Consider the following 15986-nt stretch of genomic DNA (forward strand, 5'->3'; position numbering starts at 1 on the left):
GCCCATCCCCCACCCACTTCCCTCCATCAACCCTGTCTGTTCTCTATCATTAAGAAGGTGTGGTAACTTCTAAACAGCTTTTTCACAAATACATCTGGATGACCCTGCACAGGCTGGCTTTTGGCTCAGCTTAAACAGCCCTTCTCTGAATTCATCCAGGTCCCCAAGGCCAGACTCCAGTGCTTCTTCACAGGTTTCAGCCCTACCCATCTTGGAATGTCCCCCGACTCTTAAAAGCCTCTCCCAAGACTTGTCACCTCCATTAAGTTTCACTCTGACTCCTCTCACCTGGTTCCAGCACCGTGCTCTCCCGGTCAGGTGAGCTCTCTGGGGACAGAGGTAGGTCAGCTCCAGGCAGCACCTGGCTAGTGTTCAGAGGCATCATCCTCACCACTCAAGTCAGCAGGTATTCTGAGCCCAGGGCTCCGGTGAGTGATATCTGCTCCTCACTTACATTCCACAAGCTCCTACGTGGATCCCCTGGGATGGAGGCTGACAAACTTTTCCACAGAGGGCCAAATATTAAGTACTGTAGGTTTGTGGGCCATAAGGTCTCTGTAGAAAATACTCAACTACCCTGTTGTAGCTCAAAAGCAACCACAGACAACAGGTACATGATGGGTGTAGGGGTGATGAAGAAAACTTTATTCGTAACAATAGCCTATGGCCAGGCTGTGTGATTTGTGGGCTCCTGCCCGATGAAGTAGAATGAATGAGAACTGCAAATTTACGTATGTAGAGAGAGGTTCCATGAGTAGTTTCTGGTTATTGTCTCAACTCCCTAGTAAGACCATAAAAGTGTAAAGGGCAGAAGCCCAGGTGTTTTATTTCCTTTCAAAGTCTCTATAGTACCTTATCCAATGTCCATCAACCCAGAAACCATCAAATCTCTTGATGAGTTGAAGGAGTTCAAATGAATTATGTAAGAAGTTCAGAAACGAGAACTACTGGTTATTTTGGCTTTAAACGAGAATTTAGTAGTTACAAGGCTAGAGAATCTCTACTTTTAAAGGTCAGGTCACATGGCTGTTTCGCAACATGCTCTAGGGTTTAATTATTGGCTAGATGAGTGGACAGAAGTTTCTTTCTTTCTCTTTTTTAAAGTTTATTTATTTTGAGAGAGAAAAAGCGCAACAGGGGAGGGGCAGAGGGAGAAGGGGAAAGAGAGAATCCCAAGCAGGCTCAGTGCTGTCAGCACAGAGGTCGATCTCACAGTTCATCCGATCATGACCTGAGCCGAAATCAAGACTCGGAGGCTTAACAGACTGAAGCTACCCAGGTGCCCTGGGAAGTTTCTTTAAACAATAGTTCAGCAAAAAAAACAAAAAAACAAAAAAAAAAAAAACCCTTCTGCTATATGTCGACAACTACACCAACTGCAAAACAGACTCTAATAGGGAACTCTATAAAAGCACATCTTATCAGATGGAGAAGCTCTGAGCATCAGCAACAGAATCCTACACTCCAGGCGGCCTTTAATAAATCTCAAGTATTAACTAACTCATAACAAAATGCTTAGTGAACATCAACCACATGCCAGGCATGAAGTTCAGTGATCCCTTCCCTCATTGCCTCATGTATTTCTCAGATAACCTCTGGAGTAGTATTGCAGCATTTTGTAGGTACGGAAACCAAGGCTCACAGAAGATTCTCTAAGGTCACATGGCTCCTAAGTAACAAAACCAACAGTGAGAAAGAAGATTTTGAAGGCCAGGTTAAGCATTCTCCATCCTATCTGCTATCCTCACCCCCTAGCTGCTGCACTGCTCAAACTCCAGCTCAGTTTGTATAGATGTGTCCTCAGATTTTCACTGTGCACCAATGATGGGCTGTCCCAGCCACTACCCTCTTTCTACCTAAATGTGTTCACTTGTGGAAATAATGATGACCATTTACAACTTTCTAAGTACATCTCCAGGCTGCTGTCAAGTGTTACCACCACTGACCACCCTCAGCTCTGGGCCTGCTCTCGGCCACCCCACGGCACATGGAGTGGAGGGCCGGGTCCTCTCACCTCTGCCACTGTCTTGGATGGGTAAAGTTCATGGCAGAACCCGGAGACACACCAGCTCAAGCTCCAGCAAGGGAGGGTTGGTTAGGGGGTAGGGAGAGGCCTCTGCAGGGAGCAAGGGGGCTGGCCTGGCCAGTCAGGACAACGCAGGATAGGATGGAGAGACACAGAGAATCCTATCCAGAGATTAAGCTGCCTGCTCCTTCCTTGGAGTCTGGTAGGCAGACCAAAAAATATGGCAGGATATTTGGGGCGGAGGCTGCTCTGGTGTGACTTCTAATGATGGAAATCTCTGGAACTCTCTTTTATAGCTAACGTGGTAAACATATCCACATAACAACGGATAATTTGTGTGACCACTAGGTGTGCCTATTAATGGGTGTTTACTTCATACATTTTTAGATAGGCTCAGCAAGTCTTCACTCTACAAATAACCCCACTAGCTTGAAGTTTAAGTGACTTGCCCAAGGTCACACTACTAGTTGGCATCAGACATTTCTGAGCCTTAGCACTCACAAATTTGAAAAATAATCCAAAAGCCACAAGACTAAAACAAAACAGCAGATGGGAATGTATACTGTGCACAGGTCTTTTCCTATGGAATATGTATACAGTGTGGCAAATGAACAAAGGGCCAGGCCACCAGGCTAACCCCACCCCTGATTCATCGCTGGATTCTGGAGAAGCCAGACTGGAACTAGGAGCAAGCCTTGAATGAAACGCCCTGTTGGCCATCTGGAACATCTGCTGAACATCTGCTGATCGATTTAGCTTGCTAAATATAAGTAATCTGGTACCAATATTTTGAGTCTGAATAAATTAGAGCACAGAAGTCAGAAGACCGTGGCTCAACCCCTAGTCTGCCATTTATCAGCTACGTGACGTTGGCACAAACTTAGGCCTTAATATCCTTAATTTCCTGTAAAACAGGGAACGCAGAATCCCATCTATCTTAAAGGGGTTCTGTGGTGTTAAGATGAGACCAGATGTGTCCTAGCAATGGAATACTATGCAAAAATTAGGTAACTCTTTTTTCTTTAGATTCTTGTAATCTAGAACATCATTTCTAAAAACATTGAGATAACTTACCATAAAATTCACCCTTTTCAAATATACAGTTGTCTGGTTTTCAGTAACAACTAGGTAACTCTCCCCTGCTTTCTCCAGTTTTCTTCTTGCCTACCTGTTAAGAATTAATTCGCCCTCCAAAGGTCAGTTCAAAAATGGACTCCCGTAATATTCTGTCCTTACCTTTGTTAGAGCACATTTTTCATTGTATTGTACATTTTTATGTATTCATCCTTCTTCCCTTCAACTACGAACAAGATAGAGAAAGAAACTACTAACATTTACACAGCACTTTACAGTTTAGACTGCTTTCTGTGTAGGTAACTCCTTTGATCTACTTTTGTATCTACACTACCCACACCAACCACTTTATATTTATGAAACTAGTGGATGACAAGAACTGGAGTTCCTCTGTGGCCCAAGGGACAGTAATAAGATAAAGAACAAATTTTAAAGCTTCCTTCTTAAATCCCCCCACAGCATGCTTGCATAGAGACAGGTTTGGTTTTTTCCCCAAAGTTTTCCTGCCAAAGCAAATATTCCAAAAACTGAAAATAAGAGGCATAGTCCAGGCAAAAAACTTGTTGGGCCACAGCTGATTATTGATTATCATCCAGAAAGCAATGCCTCTGAATCCTTCCCCCATTTTATCCCCACACCTAAACCCACAAAGGCCCAATGATCTGATGACTCCAAAAAGAGAGTCTTGGCCATGGTGGAATTGGTAAAATACAGTTCTTGCCCACAAGGAGCCTGTAATCTAGTACTTCAATTCAAACAATATTTCTCTGTCTTTCCATAAGCACCGTGAGAAACAGGCATAGTTGTTAACCCGACTTTACAGAGGAAGAGACTGAGGTGCCAGGGGATCACTGGCTTGCCCAGGATCACTCTTGGTGAGAGCAAGAGTCAAGACCCACAGATAGGTAAAAGCTGCTGCTGCAGTATAAACACAGATTTACAGCTTCGGAAGGTAGGCATTCTAGTTGGGGGAACAGGATAACAAATGTCCCGGATGACGTAGCATTTGAACTGGGCCTTGGAAGATGGGCAGGGTTTTGATAACAAGTCGTTAAGTCGTTTTTTTTTTTTGGCCGGAGAGCTGATGCCCTTCACAGAGCTGTGGGTGACAGGGCAGAAAGGGCGCCCATGATCAGATTAGAGATGGTTTAACACCAGCTTCCGCAGTAGGTAATATCTCATCCTTAAAACACCCTGAAAAGCCTCCCTTTTGGGAGCAGTGGAGGGTGGGGAAGGATCACCCGGGAAAGAGAGATCATACTGTCTTCAGACCAGAGGGATTCTTTGTTCTGGGTAATATGACAAACACTGAGGCAATACAAAGACCTATTCAGCAAGCCGTTTTCTTTCTGCCCACTCGCTAAAATAAAAACCTCATTTTCCCTTGATTACTTATGTTAATAAGGTATCTGAGCACAGTATCAATCAAGGAGTAGGAGAGACTGGGAAAGATTAACCATCTGAAATTGGGGTGAATGTGGGTTTTCTTCAATGCTCTCCAGGTTGAAAGATTAAACCATTCCTATCTATTCAGGAAAAGCCATTTTAATGGCTTAATTCCTACTTAGACCTCACTATGCTCTAAGTTCCTCAAAAAAAAGCTTATAAAAATTACAATCAGGAGATCTATATGTGATTTCTCAAAACTGCACACATTATTTGGGTGACTACAAGGCTTAAAAGCCACGCAATCTAGTAATGTTATTTCATCATCTGTAAAAATTAAAAATTAAGAAAAGCAAAAATCCCCCCAAAGGACAGTTAGCCTGTTAATTCTGCGAAAGAACTTCCTGAGTGCTCAGACTGAACCCAGACAAGACGTTATCACTGGTAAGAATTCTCAAAGCAGACCCCTCTCCTTCTTCCCCCAGCCTGTTCAGGTGTGCTGAAAGCCTGTGAGGGAGTTAATTTGTAAAATAACAAAGGAATCTTTCCAGTTTAGATTTACAGACCTATCCAGGCATTTTGCAAGAGACTCATGATGAACCTCTGACCTACCCGAAAAGTCCTATGAGGAGATGCACTCGTTGGCCATCAGCCTTGGATACTACCTTGAGGTAAAAGGATTTCAGAGTTAAGTTAAAGCTACTTACCAGTGTGAAGCCTGTCTACTAGATCGTGACCTAAAACTCCAGGGAAACTGAACAGCTGTATTTTCTTAAAGGCACAGAAGTGCTACTGTTCCTTGAGTTTTTACCACAGTCATAACGTCTCTCCATATGCCATATTACTCAACAACCTCAATAATCCTACAAGGTATTGTCTGTCTTGAAAAGGAACTAAGGTTTGACAGAGCAATGTGTCCAAAGCAAGAGCTAGTGAGTGGTCTACCCACTGACCCCATTCCAAACCACTTACCTGCTCTCTTCTGCCCCCCTCCCAACCAGGCACCAAATACCAAATGTGTGCTATTCCACAAGCCCACACTGCTGGGGAGCCGCTCTACATACATAGGAGAGGGAGCCACAGCTCTTCTCCTGGTTCTTGGGCCCTCACCACGTCAGCAAAACCTACCTGCTTCCAAGAACTACCCAGAAATTTGAGAGGTCTCCTAGTCCAGGGAAGCTCCCTAATTTGCTTTCCCTTCTGATTTACTACCTCCTCGTTACTGACATGTCCATGAGGGGGGCACAAGGTCACCGAATTCCCAGACCTTCACTCTTGCATCCTCATCTGGTTTAATCAGCACTATGCTATATCCTTAGACTTTCACCCACCTCCCTTCAACCACTGTTTTTTCTTCTTTTTTTTTTTTTAATTTGTTTACTTTTTGAGAGAGAGAATCTGAAGTGGGGCTCCATGCTGACAGCAGAGAATCCAACTTGAGGCTTGAACTTGTGAACCATGAGGTCATGACCTGAGCCAAAGTTGGGCGTAACCAACTCAGCCACCCAGGAGCCTCCACCCCTAGTTTTAAAAGAGAAAACAGCAGGGGTGCCTGGGTGGCTCAGTCACTTGGGCGTCCAACTTCAGCTCAGGTCATGATCTCACGGTTCATGGGTTTGGGCCTGGCACTGGGCGCTGTGCTGACAGCGTGGAACCTGGAGCCTGTTTCGGATTCTGTGTCTCCCTCTTTCTGCCCCTCTCCCTCTCACACACACACACTCTCTCTCTCTCAAAAATAAACATTTAAAAATAAATGAATGAATGAATGAATAAAAGAAAACTGCAGACACAGAAATAGCAGTGAATGTAGCTAAGAGTTTGTCAATTTTCTCTGTTCAAAGAACCAGCTTTTAATTTCATTGATCATTTTTCATCTTTTTAGTTTCTAATTCATTTATTTCTGCTCTGATCTTTATTATTCCCTTCCTTCTACTAATTTGGGGCTTTGTTTGCTCTTTTTCTAGGTTCCTTAGGTGTAAAGTTACATTACACTATTTGAGATTTTCCTTCTTTCTTGAAGTAGGCCTGTATCACTATTAACTTCACTCTAAGAACTGCTTTTGCTGCATCCCATAGATTTTGGTATGTCATATTTCTGTTTTAATTTTTCTCTCAGTATTTTTAAATTTCTCCTTTGATTTTCTTCAGTGACCCATTGGTTGGTCAGTAGCATGTTGTTTAATATGCTCGCTTTTGTGGGTTTTCCTGTTTTCTTCTTTTTTTTTTAAAGAGATGCTTTTCTAGTTTAAAATTTTTGAGGGGTGGGGGAAGGGCAGAGAGAGAGGGAGACAGAGGATCCTAAGTGGGCCCTGCACTGACAACAGAGAGCCCAGTGTGGAGCTTGAGCTCATGAACCGAGAGAATATGACCTGAGCTGAAGTCAGATGCTTAACTGACTGATACCCAGGCACCCCCGACCCCGTTTTATACATGTAATTAATTTCTAGTTTCATACTACCAAGGTTGGGAAAGATGCCTGATATGATTTCAACCTTACTGAATTTATTGAGATTTGTTTGTGACCCAACATGCAATCCTACAGAATGTTCCATGCACACCTGAGAAGAATGTGTTCTTTTAGATTGAGTGTTCTGCTTTTAGATGGAGTGTTCTGTCCATATCCATTAAGTCCATCTGGTCTAATGTGTCATTTAAAGCTGATGTTTACTGATTTTTTTGTCTATCTGTTGATGAAAGTAGGATGTTAAAATCTCCTACTATTATTGTATCTTTCAATTTCTCCCTTTAGGTCTGTTAATATTTGTGTTATATATTTTGGTGCTTTAATGTTGAATGCATATATGTTTATAAATGTTATATCTTCTTGCTGGATTGACCCCTTTATCATTATGTAATGAATGCCCTTCATTGTCTTTTATTAGTCTGTGGGTTTGTTTTTTTTTTAATTTTTATTTACTTTTGATAGAGCACAAGTCAGGGAAGGAGAGGGAGAGAGAGAGAGAGAGAGAGAGAGAAGGAGAGAGGGAGGGAGGGAGGGAGAGAGGGAGAGAAAGGGGGAGACACAGAATCGCAAGTAGGCTCCAGGCTCTGAGATGTCAGCACAGAGCCCGATGCAGGGCTCAAACCCACAAACCGTGAGATCATGACCTGAGGAGAAGCCAGACACTTAACCGACTAAGCCACCCTGGCGCCCAGTCTGTGTTTTAAAGTCTATTTTGTCTGATATGAATATAGCTACTTCAGTATTCTTTCCATTTCCACTTGTACAGAATATTTTTTTCCATCCCTTCACTTTCAGTCTGTGACTAGGAAAAAAAAGAGGGCTCAAGATCAAGAAATGGAAGAGAAGTTACAAGTAATACCACAGAAATACAAAGGACCATAAGAGACTACTGTGAACAATTATAAGCCAACAAACTAGACAACCTAGAAGAAATGGAGAAATTCTTAGAAACATACAATCTTTCAAGACTGAATTATGAAGAAATAGGAGATCTGAAGGGACTGATTACTAGCAAGGAGATTGAAACAGTAATTAAAAACTTCCCAACAAAGTTCAGGACCAAATGGCTTCCCTACCAAATTCCACCAAACATTAATTTAATACCTACACTCAAAGTCTTGGAGGAAAAGCCTTCAAACACATTTTATGAGGCCAGCATTACCCTTATACCAAAACCAGACCAGGGCACTATTAAAAAAAAAAAAAAATTACAGGCCAATATTCTTGATGAACACAGATGCAAAAATCCGCAACAAAATATTAGCACACAAAATCTAAATGATTGAAAAGGATCATACATGATGATCAAGTGGGATTTATTCCACAGATTCAAGGATAGTTCAACATCTGTAGATCAATTAATATGATACATCATATCAACAAGATGACACAAAAAAGTATATGATCATCTCAATAAATGCAGAAAAAACATTTGACAAAATTCAACATCCATTTATGATGAATATAACCACTCTCAACAAAGTGGATATAGAAGGAACATACCTCAACATAACAAAGGCCATCATGGCAATCCTATAGCTAATACCATACTCAATGGTGAAGTTGACAGCTCTTCATCTAAGAACAGAATGCCTATTCTCACCACTTTTGTTAAACATAATATTGGAAGTCATAGCCATGGCAATTGGGCCAAAGAAATAAAAGCATCCAAATCAGAAAGGAAAAAGTAAAATCTGTTACTATTTGCAGATGATACATGAATTCAGTAAAATCACAGGATACAAAAATCAATGTATAGAAATCTGTGGCATCTCTATACACTAACAATGAAAATTCATAAAGAGAAACTAAGAATTCCATTTACAATTACGTTAAAAAGAATAAAATATCTAGGAATAAATTTAACCAAGGAGGTGAAAACTATTAGACACTGATAAAACAAACTGAAGAACACACAAAGAAATGGAAAGATAATCTGTGCTCATGAATTAAAAGAATATTGTTAAAATGTCCATACCACCTAAAGCAATCTACACACACATTCAGTGAAATACTCATCAAAATTCCAATGGTTCACTTTACACAACAGGAACAAAAAATATTAAGATTTATATGGAATCACAAAAGATACTCAAAAGCCAAAACAATCTTAAAAAAGAAGAACAAGGCTGGAGATACCACACTCCCTCATTTCAAACTATGTCACAAAGCTATAGTAAACAAAGTAATGTGGTATTGGTATAAACAAAGACACAGATCAATGGAATAGAATTCAAAGTCCAGAAATAAGCCCACGTAAATATGGAAAATTAATATACAAATGAGCCAAGAACATACAACAGAGAAAGGACAGTCTCTTCAATAACTGGTATTGGGAAAACTGGACAACCACATGCAAAAGTATGAAACTGGACCACTATCTTACACCATTTACAAAAATTACCTCAAAATGGATTAAAGACTTGAATGGAAGACCTGAAACCATAAAATTTCTGGAAGAAAACATAGGTGGTAATCTCCTTGACATCAGTCTTAGTGATGTCTCTGTGGATCTGACTCCAAAAACAAGGGACACAAAAAGAAAAATAAATAAGTGGGACTGTACCAAACTGAAAAGTTTCTGCACAGGAAAGGAAATTATCATCAAAATGAAAAGGCAACCTACTGAATGGAGAACATATTTGCACACCACATACCTGATAAAGGGTTAATATCCAAAATTTATAAAGAACTCACAAAACTCGACAACACCAACCAAAAAAAAAAACAACCTAATTAAACAATGGGTAGAAGATCTGAACAGACATTTCCTCAGAGGCATACAGATGGCACACAAGACATACAACAGCCACGTGAAAAGATGCTCAAGATCACTAACAAGGAAAAGCAAATCAAAATCACAATGAGGTATCACCTTGTACCTGTTAGAATGGATATTATCAAAGAAACAAGAAATGACAAACGTTGGTGAGGGTGTGGAGAAAGAGAAACCCTTGTATACTGTTGGTGGGATTGTAAATTGGTACAACCACTGTGGAAAATATTATGTGATTCCTCAAAAAATTAAGAATAGAACTATCATATGACCCAGCTATTCCACTTCGGAATATTTATCAGAAGAAAATGGAAACACCAATTCAAAAAGATATGTGTACCCCCTACATTCACTGCAGCATTATTCACAATAATCAAGATATGGAAACAACCTAAATGTCCATTGACAGATGAATGGATAAAGATGTGATGTATTTATACAATGGGATACTAGTCAGCTATGAAAGAAAGAAAGAAAGAAAGAAAGAAAGAAAGAAAGAAAGAAAGAGAGAAATCTTGCCATTTGGACAGCTAAGCAAAATAAGTCAGATGGAGAAAGACAAATACCAGGTGATTTCACTGATATGTGGAATCTAACAAAACAAAATAAAGCAAAAACAAAATCATAGACACAGATAACAGACTAGGCATCAGAGGGGAAGGGGGTTGAGGGTTGGGCAAAATGGGTGAAAGGGCAACTGTATGGTTATTAATGGTAACTAGGCTTGTGGGATCACTTTGCAGTGTATACAGATATTAAATTATGAAGCTGTACACCTAACGTTTAGGTAACAACAACAACAACAATAATAATAAATAGCAGTGAGGCATGTATGCCCTAGGATACTGAACCAAGGAAAAGCTGACCCAGGGAGTTAGGCCCCATTCCGTAGCTAGTTAATATTGTGACAAGGGGAAACTCAATTATCCCCTGCTGGGCCTCAGTTTCTGAAGACATAAAAGAGTTAATAACAAGTAACTTGCACTCTAGAGAAAACCAAGCTGACTTACTTAGGACTGTTTCAATTTGGTGCTTGGCAGTTTGTTTCTTCTTTACCTCCCTTCCCACCTGGTCCGATGGGAGTGGTCGGATATTGTGAACAAATTCATAGAGTTCGTGTGCATGTGGCAGGACTATTTTTTTTTTTTTTAAGGCAGGTTAAATAAATAACATCCCTCCCTCTCTGTACCCACTTTCGTCCTTCCCTCTGATTCTACATCCTAAGCCCAGAAATTAGGTGGCCACAGATGAAATGAGCTCAAAGGTCAAACAAGCCGCTTCCACTTGCCATCACAGGGGAAAGTGCGTGGCCGGGGAAAGAAACCGGAGTCGGGGCTGGGGGGTGGCGCCGGGGGCTCCATCGCTGGACCAACTTCCCCAGGAGCCACTGGACCCGCGTCCCCTCAGGGAACGGGACGCACTCCCCGCCGCACCGCCCGCCACCTTCCCCCCAGCCTCGCGGCCCTCCTCGCCCCCCCACCGAGCCCTCCCGGGTCGCGGGCGTCCCCTCACCTGCGCGGGACACAGCAGCAGCAAGAGGAGGCCGAGGGCTGGGCCGCGCGCGGTCATGCTGCCTTGGTGCGGGGCTGCGGACATCGGCGAGACTCGACTTGACTCGGCTCGGCTCTGCGCGCGGGGCTGGCTCAGGATCCCGTGCCGGCGGAGGGCGGGGACGCGTGACGGCGGCGGAGAGCCAGCGCTCGTCAGGAAAGAGGAAGGCGTCGTTGGCCCCTCCTCCTTCTGGGTGGTGCCCCTGCAGGGACGCCCAGGATCCGTTCTGGGCGGGGCGAGGTCGACCCAGGGGGGGCGGGGCAGGGGGCAGGGCCCAGCCTTGGGGGGGCGGGGCCGAACTGGGCCGCTGGGCCGGACTGTGCCACCGGCACCAGGCGGGGCGGCCTCTGGGTTACCAGCTTAGCTTTTCGTGGTTCTAAGGTTCTGGGGGTGCGATATAGGGTAGGGATCCCAGACCAGGGCAGCCGAACTTCTGGAATCTGGCCTGGGAGGATATTTCCGAAAGCGTGTGGTTTTGATGTTTTAACTTTCCCCCGTTTTTGTCTTTCCTGGGCTGGGGACCGTGGGCGAGGAGGTTTTAGCAAATGGGAGCGTTTGGAGACTGTTTTCCCAATTCCGATCCCACTCCTCAGCGGAATATGTATTTATTTCGGCCCCGATTAGCATTCCGAGCAAATTCTCCGCCACGAACTCAGCACCCAAAAAGGAATCCGCGCCTGGGCTTCCGCGACATACGGGGCGGTGCCGCGCGGTGGCCTGACGGTGTTGTGATCCCGGAGCGCGAGGGGCGGAGCGCGGCGGTGGGCGAGGCTCCTGAGCTAACCAATCTCCGCTTTGTGGCCTCTCAGCCCACGTTCGGAAAAGCGCTAGAAGTGCACCACCTGCTGGCAGAGTCTTGTGGCTTTGGACCCGTGGGCGGGAGAAGACTCCCCACCCTGCCCTCAAGGTTGACCCAGAGGTGGCACCAGGTCCATTTTTAATTTCTAGATGAAATCAAGTAACACAAAGAATCGTCTTCATTTTTGAGCCTTGCTTTTGCAAAAATATAATGCATATTATATGCATTTCTAGTAACATTTCCCCTCAGATTTCAATTATTGAGACTGCTCCAAAGCATCAGTCATTACCACCTTGAAGTTAAGGAAATGAAAGTAAGGATCTCTTTTCCTAAAGTGGAAGCCACTTTACAATGAAAAGACTAAATATCCATCTGTAGCAATGATCAAACCCAGTCCTAGGTAGGACCACGATGCAGGTGATATTCCCGGCGCACTTTACAAAATGTCTTCTTTGGTTACAGTCTTGCCTGCCCACCCCCTCAGTCCTGGGATATCAGCTTCCTGGGTGGCTGGACATTGAAACTATAGGGATTTCTTCTAAACCTCAGTCCTAGATTTTACACAAGGGCTACCTGGCCCTCTTCCAACCGTGTGCTTTTCTGTCCTTAATGATTCATTTGAGATAAAATAGAATGCGTTAGTTGTGGAGGGACTCGAACTGTTGTCACCGAACCAGCAGTATCAGCATCACCTGGGAACGTGTTAGGCAAATTGGAGGTTCCAACCTAGACCCACTGAATCAGAAACTCGGGATGAGCCAGCTCTTTGAATTTTTTTTTTAATGTTTTTATTTATTTTTGAGACAAAGAGAGACACAGCATGAGCAGGGGAGGAGCAGAGAGAGAGGGAGACACAGAATCTGAAGCAGGCTCTAGGCTCTGTGCTGTCAATACAGAGCCCCAGGCAGGGCTCGAACTCACAGACAGTGAAATCATGACCTGAGCTGACGTCAGGCGCCTAAACCGACTGAGCCACCCAGGCGCCCCAGCTCTTTGAGTTTTAATAAGCCTTCCCGGTGATTCCGATGCACACTCAAATTCTAAACTTACTGCTGTAATGGATTCCTTGGATCCTGGTGGATTAGTTACCCTTACAATTTTAGCAAAGTCCTAATGGAAAAAAGAAAAAAAGCCTTTACTAAATAATTAACTTGAGTGAAAGAAATATGAAACATTTCTGGGACAGGGAGAAAATTTGATGCCCCACTAATTATGTCCACTATTCACCAAAAAGATAACAAAAAGACCTTTAGCCATTCTTTCCTGGTTCTTTTGTAGTACTTCAATACCCAAAAACCTAGGAAACATTTTGTAAATATTGTAAGTAAACTACCATATTTCTAAGAGAAATGTGGCTTTTGCTAATGACAAAGTAATTCATGCATATAGTAGAAACTGAAAATACACGAAAGTTCAGAGACAGAAAAAAAATTATTTATAATTCCATCATTGTCAATAATCTGTTACACTGTCATATATTTTTTCTTTCCATGAAAATTGTTTTAACATGGTTGAGATCCTAAGAGAAACTTTTTGTTAGTTTGTTTAAGCAATATTTAGTATCAGTATCATTATAAACACCATTAAACATTGCATAATAATAAAGGAGAAAATGAGAGGGAAAATGAAATGATTAGACATACATCTTCATAAATATGCAGAAACATCTTTGGAAAACCATGTATTCAAAAGCATATATGTGAATATATTTTAAAACAAGTGGGATATAGTGTACCCCGTTTGAAGCTTGGTTTTTTTTTTGTTTTTTTGCATTTAGCAATATGCTTTTCCACCTCACCACTTTTACTACCTCTATAGGATTTCATTATGTGTATGTAACATTTCTGAAGTCAGAGTGATGGAAGCCAGTCTCAGAGAAGTACCTAAGTCAGGAAAATATAGTTCACCAACCAAAAATATTTCAAAATAACTTAAGTCTCAAGCCACATTTCTGGTATATATGAAGGGTTTGTATGGTTCCAGTGATACTGAAAAAATTCGCCTTTTTTCTTCCATATGCCTCCTCACATTCCTAAGCCTGTCTGGATTCCACAAAGCTTTGTATCTTTCTGTGTTCTCTGCTTTACTCACGATACCGTATCACAAATGTCTAAAAGCTATGGAACATTTACTTTAGGGAGGCAGTTGGGAAAGTTGACCCAAGACAAAATTCTCTTTACCTAGCAGATGGAAGGGGAAGTCTAGAAATACTCATGTTAATAGTTTTGATCCATTACATAATTTATTTAATCAATATCCTTTTGGACACTTGGTGTGTCACTTTGGTTTCTGAAAACAATAATGCAGTGAACATCCTGTGCCTAAATCCTTGCAATCGTATGCATATGTTGGAAAAACATATTGTTGGCTCAACGGAAATGTGCATTTTAATTTTCAGTCTTGCTAAACTGCGCTCCAAAGACATTGCAATTTACTCCTTTGCTAACGACATATAGAAGTGCCTGATTCCCACCTCCTTGGCAACAGTTATCTTTCCCATTCTGATAGGTGAAAAATGGCATCTGTGATTTTACTTATTTCTTATTTTTAAAAATCGTGATGCTTTAATTTGTATTTTATTAATTATAGGAGAGATTATAATTATAAGAGAGATTAATTATAAGTGAGATTAAGAATCTTCATACATTTATAAATGATTTTGGTTTTTTCCTGTGTTTTTTATTTTGTATTATTTTCTTTTTCATATGGACTCGTAAAGCTGTCCATTTATTAAGAAAATTAACCTATTTGTCTAGCATATATGTCGCAGATACTTTACTAATTTATGAGTTTGTGGGATTATAAAAAATTATTCCATATTTTCCCCCAAAGTTTAATGATTCCATGGAAATCATGATCTGGAATTATTTTGCTGTAAGGAGTGATATAAGGATACAGTTCCCTTCCTTCCCACAAAGCCGAGATAATCATAGGGACACCTGCTCTTGTGAAAGTTATTGGTTTTTTGGGTTGCCCAATCTAATGACCACCCCTTTGCTGTCATCACACTTGACAGCAAGCAAGAATCCCAAGCAGGCTCTGTGCTGTCAGCTTGGAGCCCCACTCTGGACTCAGTCCCACCAACCATGAGATCATGACCTGAGCAGAAACCAAGAGTTGGATACTTAACTGACTGAGCCACCCAGGCGCTCATAGACAGCTGCCTTCTGACTGAGTGCTCACAGAGGTCTTTCCTAGGTACATGTGTGTAGAGAGAGAGAAATCTCTTCCTCTTTGTATAAAGGCAATAGCCCTCTTGGATTAAGGCCACACCCTTATAAGCACATTTAGCCTAATAATTACCTTCTAAAAGCCCTATCTCTAAATATGTTTACATTGGGGGTTAAGACTTCAATGTGGGAATCTGGGGTCACCATTCAGTCCATAGTATCCCTCCTTTTGCTCAGGGCTGCATTATGTCTGTTGTGGGCCCTAAGCACCTTTGTTTTTGGGTACCCCTTCCTCCTTCCAAAACAACCACTTAAAGTTACATTTTACAACTGCCTTGGTATAAAGACAAATATAATACAAGCTGGCTTCACGATTACATATTCATTATGATTGCGTTCTTATTTTTCTTCTAGTTAAAAGAAATATAAATTAAAACATTTTTGTGTGAACTTAAAAGTATACAGAGGCCCTAGGCACTCTGTCTACTGTGCCTGATGGAGAAGCTGGTCCCGTGGTTGCTACTAATGTTATAGAATGCCCTGTAGCGCGTTCACAGACATTGTAAGTTTTACTGATGGATTGCCGAAAAGAAAAGAAAGAAAAGAAAAGAAAAGAAAAGAAAAGAAAAGAAAAGAAAAGAAAAGAAAAGAAAAGAAAAAAGAAAAAAATATCCAGGACCAGCAGCTAGAGCTGGCCCTAAAAGAAGCACCTGTAGATAGTAAGAGGTCACCTAGCTGAA

The 15986-nt window shown here is 41.9% G+C and overlaps 1 protein-coding gene across 1 annotated transcript in view; it reads right to left on the reverse strand.

Moving 5' to 3' along the window:
• NPC1 (NPC intracellular cholesterol transporter 1) overlaps window positions 1–11442 on the reverse strand; it is a 54716-nt gene extending 43274 nt beyond the window's left edge. The window contains exon 1 of the mRNA XM_045458694.1: window positions 11239–11442. Within this exon, the coding sequence (XP_045314650.1) occupies window positions 11239–11322 (84 nt within the window). The 5' untranslated portion in view covers window positions 11323–11442. The remainder of the gene's footprint in view (window positions 1–11238) is intronic.
• Between the last annotated feature and the right edge of the window lie 4544 nt (window positions 11443–15986).

Source organism: Leopardus geoffroyi, chromosome D3 (genome assembly GCF_018350155.1).
Source record: "Leopardus geoffroyi isolate Oge1 chromosome D3, O.geoffroyi_Oge1_pat1.0, whole genome shotgun sequence".
Taxonomy (NCBI): Eukaryota; Metazoa; Chordata; class Mammalia; order Carnivora; family Felidae; genus Leopardus; species Leopardus geoffroyi.